Genomic DNA, 20772 nt, shown 5'->3' with positions numbered 1-20772 from the left:
CAATGCTTATTCATACACACACAAAATATTGAAATCACAGTCACACATAGAGCTGATTTGATAAGTAATAAAGGTTTCTTTATAACATATACCATTTCAAAAGTGTTGAATTGTTTAACACTGGTCTCGTACACACACGGCATCTATATTAGACAGACTACAACCAAGTTATAATCCAACACCACAATCTTCAAGTTTGGGGTGAGATTAACAACGATACTGATATATATTACTCAATAATAGTCAATAGAATGATTTGAAATAATCCATGATATACTGTATTTTATATACAGTGGGGAAAAAAAGTATTTAGTCAGCCACCAATTGTGCAAGTTCTCCCACTTAAAAAGATGAGAGAGGCCTGTAATTTTCATCATAGGTACACGTCAACTATGACAGACAAAATGAGAAAAAAAATCCAGAAAATCACATTGTAGGATTTTTTAATGAATTTATTGGCATATGATGGTGGAAAATAAGTATTTGGTCAATAACAAAAGTTTCTCAATACTTTGTTATATACCCTTTGTTGGCAATGACACAGGTCAAACGTTTTCTGTAAGTCTTCACAAGGTTTTCACACACTGTTGCTGGTATTTTGGCCCATTCCTCCATGCAGATCTCCTCTAGAGCAGTGATGTTTTGGGGCTGTCGCTGGGCAACACAGACTTTCAACTCCCTCCAAAGATTTTCTATGGGGTTGAGATCTGGAGACTGGCTAGGCCACTCCAGGACCTTGAAATGCTTCTTACGAAGCCACTCCTTCGTTGCCCGGGCGGTGTGTTTGGGATCATTGTCATGCTGAATGACCCAGCCACGTTTCATCTTCAATGCCCTTGCTGATGGAAGGAGGGTTTCACTCAAAATCTCACGATACATGGCCCCATTCATTCTTTCCTTTACACGGATCAGTCGTCCTGGTCCCTTTGCAGAAAAACAGCCCCAAAGCATGATGTTTCCAACCCCATGCTTCACAGTAGGTATGGTGTTCTTTGGATGCAACTCAGCATTCTTTGTCCTCCAAACATGACGAGTTGAGTTTTTATCAAGAAGTTATATTTTGGTTTCATCTGACCATATGACATTCTCCCAATCCTCTTCTGGATCATCCAAATGCACTTCAGACGGGCCTGGACATGTACTGGCTTAAGCAGGGGGGACACGTCTCGCACTGCAGGATTTGAGTCCCTGGCGGCGTAGTGTGTTACTGATGGTAGGCTTTGTTACTTTGGTCCCAGCTCTCTGCAGGTCATTCACTAGGTCCCCCCGTGTGGTTCTCGGATTTTTGCTCACCGTTCTTGTGATCATTTTGACCCCACGGGTGAGATCTTGCGTGGAGCCCCAGATCGAGGGAGATTATCAGTGGTCTTGTATGTCTTCCATTTCCTAATAATTGCTCCCACAGTTGATTTCTTCAAACCAAGCTGCTTACCTATTGCAGATTCAGTCTTCCCAGCCTGGTGCAGGTCTACAATTTTGTTTTTGGTGTCCTTTGACAGCTCTTTGGTCTTGGCCATTGTGGAGTTTGGAGTGTGACTGTTTGAGGTTGTGGACAGGTGTCTTTTATACTGATAACAAGTTCAAACAGGTGCCATTAATACAGGTAACGAGTGGAGGACAGAGGAGCCTCTTAAAGAAGAAGTTACAGGTCTGTGAGAGCCAGAAATCTTGCTTGTTTGTAGGTGACCAAATACTTATTTTCCACCATAATTTGCAAATAAATTCATTAAAAATCCTACAATGGGATTTTCTGGAATTTTTTTTTCAATTTGTCTGTCATAGTTGACGTGTACCTATGATGAAAATTACAGGCCTCTCTCATCTTTTTAAGTGGGAGAACTTGCACAATTGGTGGCTGACTAAATACTTTTTTTCCCCACTGTATACTATGTACAGAAAATAAATAACATAGGGATGGAGGGAAATACATTTACACCCGAAACGACACTTCTCACTTCCACTACACTGTATATGTTATCATCTGAATATTCAAATTGTTTTTTGATGACTTGCACTTCATATGAATCATCTGTGTATATATAATACATATATCATGTTTTTAAGACTGATATATCTACTGGTTTGAATAAATATAGATAGCAAGACAGATACACAGTACTGTAAATACAGAAAGCTAAAACATACATGGCTAAATATAGCACAATGCACAAGAGAGCACTTTGCAATCCATATTGCGTTTCATACAGACAACATATTGGAACAGTATGATTTTCAATAGGTTTCTGTGACGTGATATGTCGATAGTGTCGGGTGGATGGATGATGACGGCATTTGCCGCTGAAACATGCGCGGATGAGAGGGGGGCGACTTCTTCTCCCTCTGGATGAGAACTGATGACGAACAGAGGACGTCCTCCTCTCCTCCTTTTGTCTCTTGGTCAGATGCTCCTTCAGCTCTAGTCGAACTTATAGCTGCGGTCATTGCGGTCGGTGCGTTCACTGGAGAGACAGACGTGTGGAGAGATGAGGAGAAAACTGGATTCAGACTCATTTAGGTGACAATGATTTACCAGTGTCCCCAACCTTAAACACATGACGTATCGTAAACCACATACGACTGTACGCCAGCATGTACTCACACAACAACAACAAAAGGTAGGAATGAGTCTTGCATGAAATAAATGTTGAACAGGATTTAATATGCTATAAAACAAGAAGAGTACCATAATGGTGAACCATATCTTTTATCAGTAATTTTAGCACTTTTAATGACTTTTCAAATATAAGGTAATTGCGTAGAATGTCTATTCAAAAGAAAATAAAATACTTCTTCATCTTGTCGGCTAGCTTTCATCAAATCTGGCAAAAATGCTTCAGGACTACTCTTAAGGAGAAACTTACGAAACAAAAAAAACTACAATCTAGGACCCTAAGGTTCTGCAGTTTTGCTGCTTTTGTTTCTCCCTGGCACTTGATGTCACCGATTGGGTGGAGAGAGTGCATTCACCTGGTTTCCCAGGTAGAAGCCAGTCTGTAGTTCAAAGGGCTTGAGGACTTAGGCTATGCACCCCTGATATAGAATAAGTGGTGTCCATTGTCAGAGACTATCACAGTAGGGTCATATCAGCCTGTAAATGACATTCTGAACAATACGTCATGGTAGGTCATGACATAGGGCGGGAATAATCATAAGGTTGTCTTATGTAATGTTTTTATTACATAGACATGATTGAGGCACAGGAGTGGCAGGTATGTCATTCATATACATCTTTAATAACAACCTCATAACGCGGCCATTATAATGACATAAGAGATGTTATAAAATGTCTTGACAGCTGATGTCAGTTTACCTAAACAATAGCTTCTTTAATGACAAGTGTTAAATCAGTTTCCATAAGCTGATATATTTGACTGCAACTGCATATGCTTGATATATGTAATTGTGTGATAATGTGATCATTGTAATGTAGAATTTGGTCGTTCATAGCACAAGTTGGCCAGAGGGTATTTCTCGTAAAGGTAAATAGATACAGGAACTATCTCAGAAGTGCTAGCAGGGCCTTTTAGAGCTCAAAAACATTGGTATCATTGTAATGAAGCTGAATGAGGGAAGCTATTTCCTAAAGCTAGAGGAGGCAGTTAGGGAAGCTAGTTAAATGTCTGGGTAGCTAGCCTCGTAGCTTCTACTGATGCCCTTACCCTCAGCGACAGCTTAAATTCGGATGTGGTTGGCGTCATCCAACCTGGTGATGACAAAATGAGATCACACCGGTCAACGACTGATACTCTGACTGCATTGGCAGCCAGTGGGCAAGTAAAGTGATAGTATGACAACTTTATTTATAGCCCTCTTCGAGAACATAAACAAGCGTGATACAGTGTTTCATGTTCATAAGATCCCATTTGTGTCATTGTGTCAGTGAAATAAGTAATACTGATATACTAGTATTACTACTATACTAGTTATGCTACTAGTAATATAGTAAATCAAGTTTTTTTTACTTTAGCCTTAAATATGTGCCTGTTGTTGTGTATCCTTGATGTAATATTCACAGAGATAGAAATGGAGTAATGGATATGCAGGAGAGGCAGGCAGGGTTATAAAGTCAAAGAAAGGAGGTGATTGGGTGGCTGTGATTGAGTCGCATGCAGGCAGGGTAAAGGTGATTGCGTGGGAAAGGGGGAGGGGTTGGGGAGAACTCACGCCCCCTCGTCTCTGAGAAGCTGCAGGAACTTAGTGACTCTGTATTCCACATCCATCTGGAGAAAGGAAGCAGGAAACCAAAGATGAACACCAGTGTAATACAGAAGAATAAGAAGACACACATTGACAGTGCAAATATGTGGCATTATGCAGGCTCTACCGTATGAAATCGTTTGCACCACTTCTTGAGGCATGAGACCTTTCTAGCGACCATAGCTACTGGATGACGCTTGTGGTCGACTGTTCTGCAGCTGAACGATGATGAGGAGGAGGAGTGCTGATTGCCACTGACCTGCAGAGACATTTCGATGAGCATCAGGAGCTTCTTGATGCCAATCCAGACCCTCTTTCCTTTGACGTGCTGGCCGATGGTGACCCGCTCTGCGTCCGTGAAGCTTCCCAGTAGCTGCAATGGATACAATGTCAATGAGTAAACAAATGGCACACAAAACAAGACAGTAGCATTAACTACCAAAAATCTTCATCGATATTTATATTTTGTGTGTGTGTGTGTGTGTTTTTGCTTGTTCGTTCGTGTGAGTGTGTGTGGTGTGTACCTCTAGGGCTTCCACCAGGTGTTCTCCAGTAGAGATGTTGGGGACGTGGATGGTGGTACTGAAGGCGTCCAGCATCTCCATCTCCTGCAGCACCTCCTTACGGCTGGTGGTTCCGATAATCAGCAGCTTACGGCCCTGTAGGCAGAGTAAAGCACAGGCAGAGTTACACACATACACGCACATGCATGCACACAAACGCGCATACACACACACAGACTGGTGTAAATAAACTCATTCATATAACGCAACACCTACATTAAGCAATGCAACCATGCCAGTGTTGTAATGAACACTGAACACTCACTTTAGGAGGAGTCTTCTTCAGCAGCACCAGCAGGGCCTGGAGAACCATGTTGGAGAAGCGAGGTCCAATGGGAACATAGTCTAAAGGAGTGGAGCACAAAGAAATCAGAACAGTACTTCAGACAGGACCCACTAGTGTTGCTGCTGATTCCTTTAGGATTGAAGACCAGGTCTTGGCTTTAGATACAGTGCTTTGTTTATCTGCAGCGTCATTGGAAAGTTAAAAAGAGATACGGGTTGGTTGCTCCACTAGCGACGGAATTAGGAGGTCCACTAGACTAAAAGGAGAATGAGGTTTCAGAGAAATGAGGAGGTAAAGAATCACCTAGGAGACGCTCAATGTCATCCACCACTACACAGCTCAACTGAGACTTGTAGGCATCCTCGAAGATCTGAGGGAAGGAAGGCAGGGGATACAGAGTTAAATAACACAAAAATACTGTATAATAATACCATACAGTAAGTATTGGTAATAATCTCTTTCTTCTGCTCTTAGTTGTTATCGATACGTCAGATAGGAAAACGGGGGAGACCGATAAACTGGAGAGAAGTAGCTAGTAAAGAGAGCGGTGGACCCAGGGATCCAACACCCAACTCTATGCAATGCGTGGTCCAGAGTCAGCAGTGCTACAACTAGTCTACCATTCGACCAGATTCTGGCACAGTGGCCATCTATTTCTATGGGCATGGTGCCAGCCTTACAAAGACATTGGGGTCGAAACACTTAATAAAACTGCAGGAGCATTCAACAGTGTGCAGGGATCTATCTTTCTTTCGTGGTGCCAGGCTTTACACCCACCTTCTTGATAGCCAGGCACTTGGAGTTTTCGGAGAAACCGATCATCTTGTCCGGGGAACAGATCTTGATGAAGGGGAACTCTGAGCTCTCCGAGATTTGGGCAGCCAGGGCCGTTTTTCCACTGTGAGGGGGTCCTAAGAGGACAGATGGACAATTCAAGACTGTTAGAGAGAGAGGGGGGGGCTGTTTTTCAACTGTGTGTGTGCGCTTAAGTGTGTGAGCTCCACCTGCATGTGCCTACGCTCACTTGCGTGTGTGTATGTGTGTTCGCTCACACGTGTGTGTGTGTGTGTGTGGTCTACCCTCCAGTAGCACGGCCACCAGCGGTGTGCGGTCGCTGTTCTTGGTCTGCTGCACCAGCAGCTCCCCGTCATCCAGGACACGCGTCACAGGGTCGCCCCACTTGATGATGCCGTTCATGATGTAGCTGGCGTAGTCCTCCTGGTTGGAACCAAATGCCTGGGGGAGGAAGAGGGGGAGGATGAGGAGAAGGGGGGGAGGGGTTAGGAGGAGGAAGAAGAAGGAGGGGAGGAGAAAGAGGAGGGGGAAGAACTCTTTAGGATTGGAATGATAGTCTAAGGGTCAATCTCAAATGACACCCTATTCACTTTGTGTACTATCCTTTGTAAATACACATATAGTAGAGGGACACTTACTGGTTTAATGTCGTTGTTCAGGGAGCCCAAGAAGTCACTTCTGGTGACCTGCAGCTTCTCGGCTCTCTCTGTGTCCACCTCAACTGTGGCTGTGGCCTGGACACACAGAAATAAATATCAGTCTGATCTGACTGTTATATACAGTAGACTTAACAAAGGACAGAGTTATGGCAGATATGACTAAAAGCCTCTAAAAGCACCTTGCTAAGGGGTGGAGTCTAACCATGTCATGGGTGTTGAAGGCTGTCAATTGGATAGTCTAACCATATCATGGATGATCATGTTTGTTGATGGGTTGGACTCTAACCTTAATGTGGCGGTTCATGGCTGTTGATTGGGCAGCTCTGACCAGCCCCTCCAGTTCAGCACCACTGTAGTTCTTGGTCCCGGCAGCCAGCTCCTTCACGTCCACATCAGGAGCCAGCAGGCCAAAGTCACGCATCTTATTAGTGTGAATGTTGAGAATCTGAACACGTCCTTTCTCATCCGGAAGACCTGGGAGGGAGGGAGGGAGGGAGGGAGGGAGGGAGGGGAGGGAGGGAGGGAGGGAGGGAGGGAGGGAGGGAGGGAGGGAGGGAGGGAGGGAGGGAGAAAATAAATAAATAAAGTGGTAAAAATGCATTCAGGGAGGGAGAGAGGTCCCTACAATAATACAATAAAGGTTGGAGGGACATACGAAAAGGAACAACCCATGAGATAAAGGGGAAGGCACAGAGAGATGTGTGGTTCTTACCGATCTCCATCTTGACTTCAAACCTGCCAGGCCTCATCAGAGCATCATCTATCAGGTCAGGCCTGTTGGTCATCCCTGTGGGAAAGAGAAAGAGAGAGAGGGGGATATAAAGATGGAGTTTCTAGTTAGACCAGAGTCATGTATTCATCTTTGGTGCTATGTGAGGCTTAAGGTAAGATTGGTATCTATACCTCAAATTACATTTAGACAAACTGACACCTAGATGTTCAGCTAAGTTCAACAACTATAACAGGTATGCTATTATAGGACAGCGTACCACTACCTACCTATGACCAGGATGTTGTTGAGCTGCTCTACTCCATCTATCTTGGACAGCAGCTGGTTGACCACCGTGTCGTGAACTCCTGTACTGCCCTGCCCAGTACCTCTCTGCTTACAGATGGCATCCAGCTCATCAAAAATGATTATGTGCAGACCACTGTTAGCACCCAGCTAGGAGGAGAGAAGAGAGGGGAGAGTAGGAAGAGTGGATGAAGAGAAAGAGAGCGAGACAGTCAGTCATGCATGTATGTATAACATTTGTTTGGGATTTTGTCATCGTGGATGGATTTTTTTGTTAGATTAATTACTTGTGGTCATCAAAAACAAGATGGCGGCTGGCCACTCACCCTCTTCTGCTCCTCTTCTGCGTCTGCGAAGAGCTTGCGGATGTTGGCCTCAGACTCTCCCACAAACTTGTTGAGGATCTCAGGGCCATTGACGATCTTGGGCTCGCGGGAGTTGAGCATCTTGCCAATCTGCCTGGCCATCAGAGTCTTACCACAACCAGGAGGCCCGAAGAGAAGGATTCCTTTCACGTGCTTACAACCTGGGGGGCAATGGAACAACAACTGTCTATAGACCAACGCTTCTCAATCTCTGAATCTTTGAAAGCACAGCATACTCCAGTTTGTGACAAATTATCGCTAGGAGGCACCGAGAGGCGCCATGTTGCACATGCATTGCGACAATTGTTCTGCCAATACCACGACTCGGCCGTACTTTTTTGTGCTCTCAACTGTATGTAGTACTGCATGATCTAACTAAGACCAAGGAGTGGGGAGCCTCTTACCCATCTGTTCCACGATGTCAGGAGGGAAGACACGAGAGGCGAAGGCTCGGCGGAAGATGTCGGAGAACTCCTTGTCCAGACCACCAATGCCCATGCGCTCAAAGTTCCAGTCCGGGTTGATGATGGACTGACGCTGCTCTTTGGTCTTGGCCTTGCCTAGTGGGCAGAGAGGAATCAAATTGATTTAAAATGCATTAAAAACATACTCAAATACACTTTACAATGAAAAGTGTAACAATGGATTAAGAATGGTTATTTTCCCATGGTTGCAGGATTTGATCAATCTTGGTCGATTTGGTTTATTTTTTACAAATCAAATAAAAAAACGAATCAAAGTTTATTGGTCACGTACACAGATTTTCAGATGTTACAGCAGGTGCAGGTAAATGCTTGTGTTTATAGCTCCAACAGTGCAGTAATAACTAGCAATGACAATTAAAAACTAAAACAACAACACACATAATCTAGTAAAATAAAGAAAATTAAGAAATATCAGAACGAGCAATGTCAGAATACATATATATATATACACTACCAGTCAAAAGTTTGGACACACCTACTCATTCAAGGGTTTTTCTTTATTTTTACTATTTACATTGTAGAATAATAGTGAAGACATCAAAACTATTAAACAAAAAAGTGTTAAACAAATTAAAATATATTTGAGATTTGAGATTCTTTAAACAGCCACCCTTTGCCTTGATGACAGCTTTGCACACTCTCTGCATTCTTTCAACCAGCTTCACCTGGAATGCTTTTCCAACAGTCTTGAAGGAGTTCCCACATATGCTGAGCACTTGTTGGCTGCTTTTCCTTCACTCTGGGTCCGACTCATTCCAAACCATTTCAAATTGATTGAGGTTGGGGGATTGTGGATGCCAGGTCATCTGATGCAGCACTCCATCACTCTCCTTCTTGGTAAAATAGCCCTTACACCGCCTTGAGGTGTGTTGGGTCATTGTCCTGTTGAAAAACAAATGATAGTCCCACTAAGCCCAAACCAGATGGGATCGCTGTAGAATGCTGTGGTAGCCATGCTGGTTAAGTGTGCCTTGAATTCTAAATAAATTACAGACAGTGTCACCAGCAAAGCACCCTCCACACCATAACACCTCTTCCTCCATGCTTTACGGTGGGAAATACACATACGAGATCATCCGTTCACCCACACCGCGTCTCACAAAGACACGGCGGTTGGAACCAACAATCTCCAATTTGGACTCCAGACCAAAGGACACATTTCCACCGGTCTAATGTCCATTGCTCATGTTTCTTGGCCCAAGCAGGTCTCTTCTTATTGGTGTCCTTTAGTAGTGGTTTCTTTGCAGCATTTATTTGGGCTGCAATTTCTGAGGCTGGTAACTATAATGAACTTATCCTCTGCAGCAGAGGTAACTCTGGGTCTTCCATTCCTGTGGCCGTCCTCATGAAAGCCAGTTTCATCATAGCGCTTGATGGTTTTTGCAACTGCACTTGAAGAAACGTTGACCTTCATGTCTTAAAGTAATGATGGACTGTCGTTTCTCTTTGCTTATTTGAACTGTTCTTGCCATAATATGGACTTGGTTTTTTACCAAATAGGGCTATCTTCTGTATACCCCCCTACCTTGTCACAACATAACTGTAACGTGTACGCTGGGAATCGGGAAGCAAGTACAGGGAGTGAATTTAATAATAAATAATACATCAAACAAAACAAGAAACACAAGTAGCGTACAGACATGAAACACAAACACAGAGTCAATAACGCCTGGGGAAGGAACCAAAGGGAGTGACACATATAGGGGAGGTAATCAGAAAGGTGATTGAGTCCAGGTGTGCCTGATGATGACGTGCAGGTGCGCGTAATGATGAATCCCAGGACCGGTGACCTCGAACGCCGGAGAGGGAGTATATGTGACAACAACTGATTGGCTCAAACGCATTAAGAAGGAAAGAAATTCCACAAATTAACGTTTAAGAAGGCACAGCTGTTAATTTAAATGCATTCCAGGTGACTACCTCATGAAGCTGGTTGAGATAATGCCAAGTGTGTGCAAAGCTGTCATCAAGGCAAATGGTGGCTATTTGAAGAATCTCTAATATAAAATATTTTTTGGTTACTACATGATTCCATATGTGTTACAGTGCCTTGCAAAAGTATTCATCTCCCTTGTCGTTTTTCCTATTTTGTTGCATTACAACCTGTAATTTAAATGGATTTGTATTTGTATTTCATGTAAATTGGTGAAGTGAAATGAAAAAAAAAAAATAACGGAAAAGTGGTGCGTGCATACAGTGGGGAAAAAAAGTATTTAGTCAGCCACCAATTGTGCAAGTTCTCCCACTTAAAAAGATGAGAGAGGCCTGTAATTTTCATCATAGGTACACGTCAACTATGACAGACAAAATGAGAAAAGAAATTCCAGAAAATCACATTGTAGGATTTTTTATGAATTTATTTGCAAATTATGGTGGAAAATAAGTATTTGGTCAATAACAAAAGTTTCTCAATACTTTGTTATATACCCTTTGTTGGCAATGACACAGGTCAAACGTTTTCTGTAAGTCTTCACAAGGTTTTCACACACTGTTGCTGGTATTTTGGCCCATTCCTCCATGCAGATCTCCTCTAGAGCAGTGATGTTTTGGGGCTGTCGCTGGGCAACACGGATTTTCAACTCCCCTCCAAAGATTTTCTATGGGGTTGAGATCTGGAGACTGGCTAGGCCACTCCAGGACCTTGAAATGCTTCTTACGAAGCCACTCCTTCGTTGCCCGGCGGTGTGTTTGGGATCATTGTCATGCTGAAAGACCCAGCCACGTTTCATCTTCAATGCCCTTGCTGATGGAAGGAGGTTTTCACTCAAAATCTCACGATACATGGCCCCATTCATTCTTTCCTTTACACGGATCAGTCGTCCTGGTCCCTTTGCAGAAAAACAGCCCCAAAGCATGATGTTTCCACACCCATGCTTCACAAAAGGTATGGTGTTCTTTGGATGCAACTCAGCATTCGTTGTACTCCAAACACGACGAGTTGAGTTTTTACCAAAAAGTTCTATTTTGGTTTCATCTGACCATATGACATTCTCCCAATCCTCTTCTGGATCATCCAAATGCACTCTAGCAAACTTCAGACGGGCCTGGACATGTACTGGCTTAAGCAGGGGGACACAGCAGGATTTGAGTCCCTGGCGGCGTAGTGTGTTACTGATGGTAGGCTTTGTTACTTTGGTCCCAGCTCTCTGCAGGTCATTCACTAGGTCCCCCGTGTGGTTCTGGGATTTTTGCTCACCGTTCTTGTGATCATTTTGACCCCACGGGGTGAGATCTTGCGTGGAGCCCCAGATCGAGGGAGATTATCAGTGGTGTTGTATGTCTTCCATTTCCTAATAATTGCTCCCACAGTTGATTTCTTCAAACCAAGCTGCTTACCTATTGCAGATTCAGTCTTCCCAGCCTGGTGCAGGTCTACAATTTTGTTTCTGGTGTCCTTTGACAGCTCTTTGGTCTTGGCCATAGTGGAGTTTGGAGTGTGACTGTTTGAGGTTGTGGACAGGTGTATTTTATACTGATAACAAGTTCAAACAGGTGCCATTAATACAGGTAACGAGGGGAGGACAGAGGAGCCTCTTAAAGAAGAAGTTACAGGTCTGTGAGAGCCAGAAATCTTGCTTGTTTGTAGGTGACCAAATACTTATTTTCCACCATAATTTGCAAATAAATTCATTAAAAATCCTACAATGTGATTTTCTGGGTTTTCTTATCTCATTTTGTCTGTCATAGTTGATGTGTACCTATTATGAAAATTACAGGCCTCTCTCATCTTTTTAAGTGGGAGAACTTGCACAATTGGTGGCTGACTAAATACTTTTTTTCCCCACTGTATGTATTCACCCCCTTTGCTATGAAGCCCTTAAATAGATCTGGTGCAACCAATTACCTTCAGAAGTCACATAATTAGTTAAATAAAGTCCACCTGTGTGCAAACCTAAGTGTCACATGATCTCAGTATATATACACCTGTTCTGAAAAGGCCCCAGAGTCTGCAACACCACTAAGCAAGGGGTACCACCAAGCAAGTGGCACCATGAAGACCAAGGAGCTCTCCAAACATGTCAGGGACAAAGTTGTGGAGAAGGGTTGGGTTATACAAAAATATCAGAAACTTTGAACATCCCACGGAGCACCATTAAATCCATTATTCAAAAATGGAAAGAATATGGCACCACAACAAACCTGCCAAGAGAGGGCCGCCCACCAAAACTCACAGACCAGGCAAGGAGGGCATTAATCAGAGAGGCAACAAAGAGACCAAAGATAACCCTGAAGGAGCTGCAAAGCTCCACAGCGGAGATTGGAGTATCTGTCCATAGGACCACTTTAAGCCGTACACTCCACAGAGCTGGGCTTTACGGAAGAGTGGCCAGAAAAAAGCCATTGCTTAAAGAAAAAAATAAGCAAACACATTTGGTGTTCGCCAAAAGGCATATGGGAGACTCCCCAAAAATATGGAAGAAGGTACTCTGGTCAGATGAGACTAAAATTGAGCTTTTTGGCCATCAAGAAAAACGCTATGTCTTGCGCAAACCCAACACCTCTCATCACCCCGAGAACACCATCCCCACAGTGAAGCATGGTGGTGGCAGCATCACGCTGTGGAGATGTTCTTCATCGGCAGGGACTGGGAAACTGGTCAGAACTGAAGGAATGATGGATGGCGCTAAATACAGGGAAATTCTTGAGGGAAACCTGTTTCAGTCTTCCAGAGATTTGAGACTGGGACGGAGGTTCACCTTCCAGCAGGACAATGACCCGAAGCATACTGCTAAAGCAACACTCGAGTGGTTTAAGGGGAAACATGTAAATATCTTGGAATGGCCTAGTCAAAGCCCAGACCTCAATCCAATTGAAAATATGTGGTATGACTTAAAGATTGCCGTACACCAGCGGAACCCATCCAACTTGAAGGAGTGGGAGCAGTTTTGCCTTGAAGAATGGGCAAAGCTTATAGAGACTTACCCCAAGAGACTTGCAGTTGTAATTGCTGCAAAAGGTGGCGCTACAATGTATTGACTTTGGGGGGGTGAATAGTTATTTACGCTCAAGTCTTCTGTTTTTTTGTCTTATTACTTGTTTGTTTCCCCCAAAAAAATATTTTGCATCTTCAAAGTGGTAGGCATGTTGCGTAAATCAAATGATACAAACCCCCCAAAAAATCAATTTTAATTCCAGGTTGTAAGGCAACAAAATAGGAAAAATGCCAAGGGGGTTGAATACTTTCGCAAGCCACTGTATTTTATAGTGTTAATGTCTTCACTATTATTCTACAATGTAGAAAATAGTAAAAATAAAAATAAAACCTTGAATGAGTAGGTGTGTCCAAACTTTGACTGGTACTGTGTATATATAATTTATATATATATATATATATATATATATATATATATATATATATATATATATATATATATATATATATATATATATATATATATATATATATACACAGTGAGGGAAAAAAGTATTTGATCCCCTGCTGATTTTGTACATTTGCCCACTGACAAAGAAATGATCAGTCTATAATTTTAATGGTAGGTTTATTTGAACAGTGAGAGACAGAATAACAACAACAAAATCCAGAAAGACGCATGTCAAAAATGTTATAAATTGATTTGCATTTTAATTAGGGAAATAAGTATTTGACCCCCTCTCAATCAGAAAGATTTCTGGCTCCCAGGTGTCTTTTATACAGGTAACTAGCAGAGATTAGGAGCACACTCTTAAAGGGAGTGTTCCTAATCTCAGCTTGTTACCTGTATAAAAGACACCTGTCCACAGAAGCAATCAATCAATCAGATTCCAAACTCTCCACCATGGCCAAGACCAAAGAGCTCTCCAAGGATGTCAGGGACAAGATTGTAGACCTACACAAGGCTGGAATGGGCTACAAGACCATCGCCAAGCAGCTTGGTGAGAAGGTGATAACAGTTGGTGCGATTATTCGCAAATGGAAGAAACACAAAATAACTGTCAATCTCCCTCGGCCTGGGGCTCCATGCAAGATCTCACCTCGTGGAGTTGCAATGATCATGAGAATGGTGAGGAATCAGCCCAGAACTGCATGGGAGGATTTTGTCAATGATCTCAAGGCAGCTGGGACCATAGTCACCAAGAAAACAATTGGTAACACACTACGCCGTGAAGGACTGAAATCCTGCAGTGCCCGCAAGGTCCTCCTGCTCAAGGAAGCACATATACAGGCCCGTCTGAAGTTTGCCAATGAACATCTGAATGATTCAGAGGAGAACTGGGTGAAAGTGTTGTGGTCAGATGAGACCAAAATCGAGCTCTTTGGCATCAACTGAACTCGCCGTGTTTGGAGGAGGAGGAATGCTGCCTATGACCCCTAGAACACCATCCCCAACGTCAAACATGGAGGTGGAAACATTATGCTTTGGGGTTGTTAATCTGCTAAGGGGACATGACAACTTCACTGCATCAAAGGGACGATGGACGGGGCCATGTACCGTCAAATCTTGGGTGAGAATCTCCTTCCCTCAGCCAGGGCATTGAACATGGGTCGTGGATGGGTATTCCAGCATGACAATGACCCAAAACACACGGCCAAGGCAACAAAGGAGTGGCTCAAGAAGAAGCACATTAAGGTCCTGGAGTGGCCTAGCCAGTCTCCAGACCATAATCCCATAGAAAATCTGTGGAGAGAGCTGAAGGTTTGAGTTGCCAAACGTCAGGCTCGAAACCTTAATGACTTGGAGAAGATCTGTAAAGAGGAGTGGGACAAAATCCCTCCTGAGATGTGTGCAAACCTGGTGGCCAACTACAAGAAACGTCTAACCTCTGTGATTGCCAACAAGGGTTTTGCCACTAAGTACTAAGTCATGTTTTGCAGAGGGGTCAAATACTTATTTCCCTCATTAAAATGCAAATCAATTTATAACATTTTTGACATGCGTTTTTCTGGATTATTTTGTTATTATTCTGTCTCTCACTGTACAAATAAACCTACCATTAAAATTATAGACTGATCATGTCTTTGTCATTGGGAAAACGTACAAAATCAGCAGGGGATCAAATACTTTTTTACCTCACTGTACATACCCTATTCACTGCGGCCCCGTTGGTGGGGCCGTGCTCTCTCTGCTGTCTCCTGTAATCCATGATCAGCTCCTTTGTTTTGTTGACATTGAGGGAGAGGTTATTTTGCTGGCACCACTACGCCAGGGCGCTCACCTACTCCCTGTAGGCTGTCTCATCATTGTTGGTAATCAGGCCTACCAATGTTGGGTCTTCAGCAAACTTGATGATTGAGTTGGAGACGTGCGTGGCCACGCAGTAATGGGTGAACAGAGAGTACAGGAGGGGCTGAGCACGCACGCCTGTGGTGACCCCGTGTTGAGGATCAGCGTGGCAGAGGTGTTGTTGCCTACCTTCACCACTTGGGGTCGGCCCCTTCAGGAAGTCCAGTACCCAGTTGCACAGGGAGAACCAGGGCCCTGAGCTTAGTGATGAGCTTGGAGGGTACTATGGTGTTGAAGGCTGAGTTGTAGTTGATGAATAGCATAGGTATATCTCTTGTCCAGGTGGGATAGGGCAGTGTGCAGTGCAATGGCGATTGCTTTGTCCGTGTATCTGTTGCGGCGATTTGCGAATTATAGTGACTAGGGTGTTGGGTAGGGTGGCGGTGATATGGTCCTTAACTAGCCTCTCAAAGTCATTTTGTCATTTAGTTCAGTTACCTTCGCTTTCTTGGGTACAGAGGGGCCTGCGTCGGCAGCTCAATGTTGTTTTCCTCAAAACGGGCGAAGAAGGTGTTTAGCTCGTCCGGGAGTGAGGGTTCGGTGTCCGTGACCTGGCTGGCTTTCCCTTTATAATCTGTGATTCTCTGGAGTCCCTGACACATTTGTCTCGTGTCTGATCCGTTGAATTACGACTCCACTTTGTCCCTGTACTATTATTTTGCCTCTTTGATTGCTTTACGGAGGTCATAGCTGGTCTGTTTGTACACGCCCATCTTCCCAGTCTCCTTGCCATGGTTAAATGCGGTGGTTCGCGCTTTCAGTTTTGCACAAATACTGCCATCTATCCACGACGTGGGCCCCTCTGTACCCAAGAAAGCGAAGGTAACTGAACTAAATGACTAAATGACTTTGAGAGGCTAGTTAAGGACCATATCACCGCCACCCTATCCAACACCCTAGTCACTATAATTCGCATATCGCCACAACAGATCCACGGACAACGCAATCGCCATTGCACTTCTTGGTCACCTCCCTGACCAAGGCCCTTCTCCCCCAATTGCTCAGTTTGGCCGAGAGGCCACCTCTAGGAAGAGTCTTGGTGGTTCCAAACTTCTTCAATTTTAGAATGATGGAGGCCACGGTGTTCTTGGGGACCTTCAATGCTGCAGACATTTTTTGGTACCCTTCCCCAGATCTGTGCCTCGACACAATCCTGTCTCGGAGCTCTACGGACAATTCCTTCGACCTCATGGCTTGGTTTTTTCTCTGACATGCACTTTCAACTGTGGGACCTTATATAGACAGGTGTGTGCCTTTCCAAATCATGTCCAATCAATTGAATTTACCACAGGTGGACTCCAATCAAGTTGTAGAACCATCTCAAGGATGATCAATGGAAACAGGATGCACCTGAGTTCAATTTCAACTCTTATAGCAAAGGGTCTGAATACTTATGTATATAAGGTATTTCTGTTTTTATTTTTTAATAAATGTGAAAAATGTCTAAAAACCTGTTTTCGCTTTAGCATTATGGGGTATTGTGTGTAGATTGATGGGGGAAAATAATAATTGTATCCATTTTAGAATAAGGCTGTAAAGTAACAAAATGTGGAAAAAGGGAAGTGGTCTGAATACTTTCCGAGTGCACTGTATGTTTGAATTGAAACTGTGCAGAACGATATGCCTGTTGTGGTGCCATCTTGTGCAATAGTTAGATATAGGTCCTACATAATCTACCTGTATTCTGTATGAACTCCTTTGTAACTTACCAACTAATGTGAGGGAGGAGCTCTCTGCTTTCTCGAAAACCACCTGGCTGTTCCCCACCAGCAGGCCAATGTCAATCTAAGGGAAACAGGATTTATTGGAATTATTACCAACTACTGGTTATTACAAATAACTGTTCCAAATCAACTCTTACAATTCTGCAGAGTGCCCTTTGGACTTCGACCAGCACCCTAGCAGCGCATTTCCTCGTCAAATAGAGGCCCCGTTCTAAATGAAGGGGCAGGTGAAAGCAAGTGCTCCACCACTTGGCGTTCACCTGTCCAGTCATTTCTAATCATGGATTACTTCAAGGAAGGGGGGTAATTCCGACTAGGGCCCATATCATAAAGGGCTGAGTTGTTACAGCAGTAGGTCAATGTAACTCTGGGTACCTTCTGCTTCTTGCCTGATGCTGGCTCCCCCTTGAGGATGCTGGCGTCCATGGCCTCGATGTCTTTGATCACCAGCCCAAAGAGCTTGTCGCAGAAACTGAACACCATCTGGGGAGGAAGGGAGGAGGACAGCAAGCATGACAGAAGAGAGGAGAGAGAGGATGAGAGGAGAGAGAGGATGAGAGGAGAGAGAGGGGATGAGGCGAGAGGATGAGAGGATAGAGGATGAGGAGAGAGGGATGAGAGGAGATAAGAGGATAGAGGGATGAGAGGAGAGAGGATGAGGAGAGAGGGATGAGAGGAGACAAGAGGAGAGAGGGATGAGAGGAGATAAGAGGAGAGAGAGGATGAGAGGAGAGAGGAAGGCTGTGTTAGGTTGCATCCCAATTCTCCCAAGTGTGCACTCCTACCCACATCTAAAATCATTTGATTGATGTAAACCACCAGTCTTTTTTCTTGTAACACAAGGGAAGGGAAATGTGCAGGAAAAGTGTGAAGAGTTGTGACTGGCTGTAGTGTTTGTTGTTCTGAATTACCTGCTGGGTGACAGAGAAGCCTTGGTTGTTGAACTGCTGGATGAACTCGCTGGCCATCTTGTCTGAGTCGTAGGGGCTGGTGTCCGTGCTCTTCTTCTGGAGGAAGTCAATCTCTATAGTCATGGCACCGATACACTGCTGGGACTTGTCAAAGTTGTAGTTGGCCACTATTAAGGGGAGAGGACTCATGTCAGAGTACTTTATAATTTGTACTGTCAGAAATACTGTACTGTAAAAATTAAATAGGTATGTTAAGGTGAGCTATTGGTTGTGGTCAAGATGTGAAGGTACAGTATATTAGGGACTGTGCAGGGTGCAGTGTAAATGAGGCAGTATCTATGGTCATAGTTTTATTTTCCTCAGACTCATTAATGAAATGGAGTGAATTACCTTCCACCTCCTGTCCAATAGACAGACCAGCCCATTTCCTCTGAGAGAAAGAAAGAAGAGAGATAAGTAAGCCAATAATTGCAGGGAAGCAGAGAGAAGAGGGACATGTACAGTATGCTTAAAATATTTTTTTATATATTTATTTAGGAGAAATTCATTTAGATTATAAATAGATCTATGGGTGTACTTTATACAACATTGCAGATTCAGTACAATATAAAGATCTGGAGTAGGTGTGTTTTTTACCTGTGGCAGACTGAAAGCGATAGTGCCAGGGACTATGGCGTGGTGGGTTTTTGTGGTGAACACAAACTTGTGAGTTGGCGTAGTCTTCACAGTCACATGTCTGTAGAGAGAGGATTTGAGAAACTCATGGACATCTGTTCCATATACACAGGCAACAAAATTACCTCAATAGAATATCATATTTACAACAGTTTTTTTTCACATAACAGCTATTCTGCTAATGATGTTTTTGTATGAAATCAGAAAAATACATTACTTCACATCAAAAATGTGGCACTAATTACATGACAATTAAAAAAAATGAATGCACATATTTAGATAGCTGTGTACTAGTTCTGCAGAGAGGAAACCGAGGAGATGCCAATCTCAGTCGAAACCCCACTGTAACGGAGTGACTATAGCACCGGTGAGTGCTCTAAGCAACATACTTACTGTATATTTGAAAATATCATTTAATTGTAGGTAGAACAGCCATGAGGAAAGAAATTAATCCAACATTTTCCAGGAATAGAGGAGAGGGTAGGTGGCAGGGCTATAGGCCCAAATCAACAACATGTTCCCTCCCTCCCCCCTTTGACAACCAAGTGGATTCCATTGCTTGTGGACTAATCTCAAATTAGCAAGAGATTATACTCTGTGTGGTCCCTAACAATGAGCAGAAAATATATAAAGAGAGATCAGGTGGGAAAAGCTGCTACTGAATTCAACTATTTATTGAATCCTATTTATCTCTAAAAGACAGTGAAAAAATTGCAATTGTATTATTCAACAAATAGTTATAATATGTAGATCTTTTTACAATGGCTTATTTGTAAATGCCCTTACAGAGTCGATGTGAACAATGTTTCTCCTATTGTTACCAATTGGATATCACGAAAAAGGATATCACGAAAAAGTTTTTAAAAAGAACACTCGGGACCTCACATGCCCTACAGTACTGTATGTACGAGCCCTGTTTGAGCACGGTCTTGGCCACTCTGTCTTTGCTTCTCTATACTGTCACACTATCTACCTTCCCACTGTACCACCAATAAAAATGAATAAAAAAATATCAAAGGAGATTAAGTGTTGTTTAAAAATGTTGAAAATCGTGCTTTAGCATTTATTTCAGTGTTCTCCCTAGATTTATTCTTACTTTAGGTGGGGTCCAGGGAGCATATAGGTGTGGCTAATGTTGCCTAAGTAGTTACGGTCTTGTCTCATCGATGCAACTCCCCTACGGACTCGGGAGAGGCGAAGGTCAAGAGCCTTGCGTCCCCCGAAACACGACCCTGCTAAGCCGCACTGCTTGCTTAACTCGGAAGCCAGCCACACCAATGTGTCAGAGGAAACACCGTCCAGCTGGCGACCGAAGTCAGCTTGCAGGCGCCCGGCCTGCCATAAGGAGTCGCTAGAGCGCAATGGGACAAGGAAATCCCGGGCCGGCCAAACTCTCTCCTAACCCGGACAACACTGGGCCAATTGTGAACCGCCTCATGGGTCTCCCGGTCACGGCCAGCTGTGACACAACCTGGGATTGAACCCGGGTCTGTAGTGACGCCTCAAGCACTGCAATGCAGTGCCTTAGACCGCTGCGCCACTCTGGAGGCCCAGGTCCCAAGTGTTAAATGTTACACCAGACTACAGCACCAGAGTTCAAACACGTAGACCAGGGTTCATCAACTAGATTCAGCCAGGGGCCGATTTTTTCTTGAGCAGATCGTTGGGGAGCCGGAACATAACAATTTGTAGACTGCAAATTGACCGCAAGAAGCCCAAACAGATATAATACAGTTGCTTACATTTGTATACAATCATGTGTCTCTCCATTATGCGTGGGAATACTTGGGAAGAGATTTCCAAACTTAAAATTACTTCGAGCTGAAGTGGGGAACCCTGATGTAGACAGTGTGGTTTTCCAGACTACAGAGGGC

At 43.6% G+C, this 20772-nt stretch overlaps 1 protein-coding gene across 3 annotated transcripts in view; it reads right to left on the bottom strand.

Annotated features, from left to right (window-relative positions):
* Window positions 1–1888: 1888 nt before the first annotated feature.
* LOC121569763 (vesicle-fusing ATPase) overlaps window positions 1889–20772 on the bottom strand; it is a 38928-nt gene continuing 20044 nt past the window's right edge. For 2 of the 3 annotated variants that reach the window (XM_041880941.2, XM_045221312.1), the window contains 19 exons: window positions 18860–18959; window positions 18614–18653; window positions 18224–18390; window positions 17688–17795; window positions 17298–17373; window positions 8285–8440; window positions 7842–8041; window positions 7500–7665; window positions 7213–7287; window positions 6787–6974; window positions 6480–6575; window positions 6126–6282; window positions 5824–5957; window positions 5350–5416; window positions 5026–5105; window positions 4722–4856; window positions 4457–4570; window positions 4165–4220; window positions 1889–2459 (listed from right to left, as the gene is read on the bottom strand). In XM_041880941.2, the coding sequence (XP_041736875.2) occupies window positions 2417–2459; window positions 4165–4220; window positions 4457–4570; window positions 4722–4856; window positions 5026–5105; window positions 5350–5416; window positions 5824–5957; window positions 6126–6282; window positions 6480–6575; window positions 6787–6974; window positions 7213–7287; window positions 7500–7665; window positions 7842–8041; window positions 8285–8440; window positions 17298–17373; window positions 17688–17795; window positions 18224–18390; window positions 18614–18653; window positions 18860–18959 (2158 nt within the window). In that variant the 3' untranslated portion in view covers window positions 1889–2416. Of the gene's footprint in view, window positions 2460–3659; window positions 3704–4164; window positions 4221–4456; window positions 4571–4721; window positions 4857–5025; window positions 5106–5349; window positions 5417–5823; window positions 5958–6125; window positions 6283–6479; window positions 6576–6786; window positions 6975–7212; window positions 7288–7499; window positions 7666–7841; window positions 8042–8284; window positions 8441–17297; window positions 17374–17687; window positions 17796–18223; window positions 18391–18613; window positions 18654–18859; window positions 18960–20772 lie in introns of all 3 variants that reach the window. The other variant, XM_041880940.2, reaches the window with a different exon arrangement.

This window comes from Coregonus clupeaformis, chromosome 7, assembly GCF_020615455.1.
Source record: "Coregonus clupeaformis isolate EN_2021a chromosome 7, ASM2061545v1, whole genome shotgun sequence".
Lineage (NCBI taxonomy): Eukaryota > Metazoa > Chordata > Actinopteri > Salmoniformes > Salmonidae > Coregonus > Coregonus clupeaformis.
The sequence above is the reverse complement of the archived record's forward strand: the minus strand, read 5'-3'. Positions and strand labels throughout refer to the sequence as shown.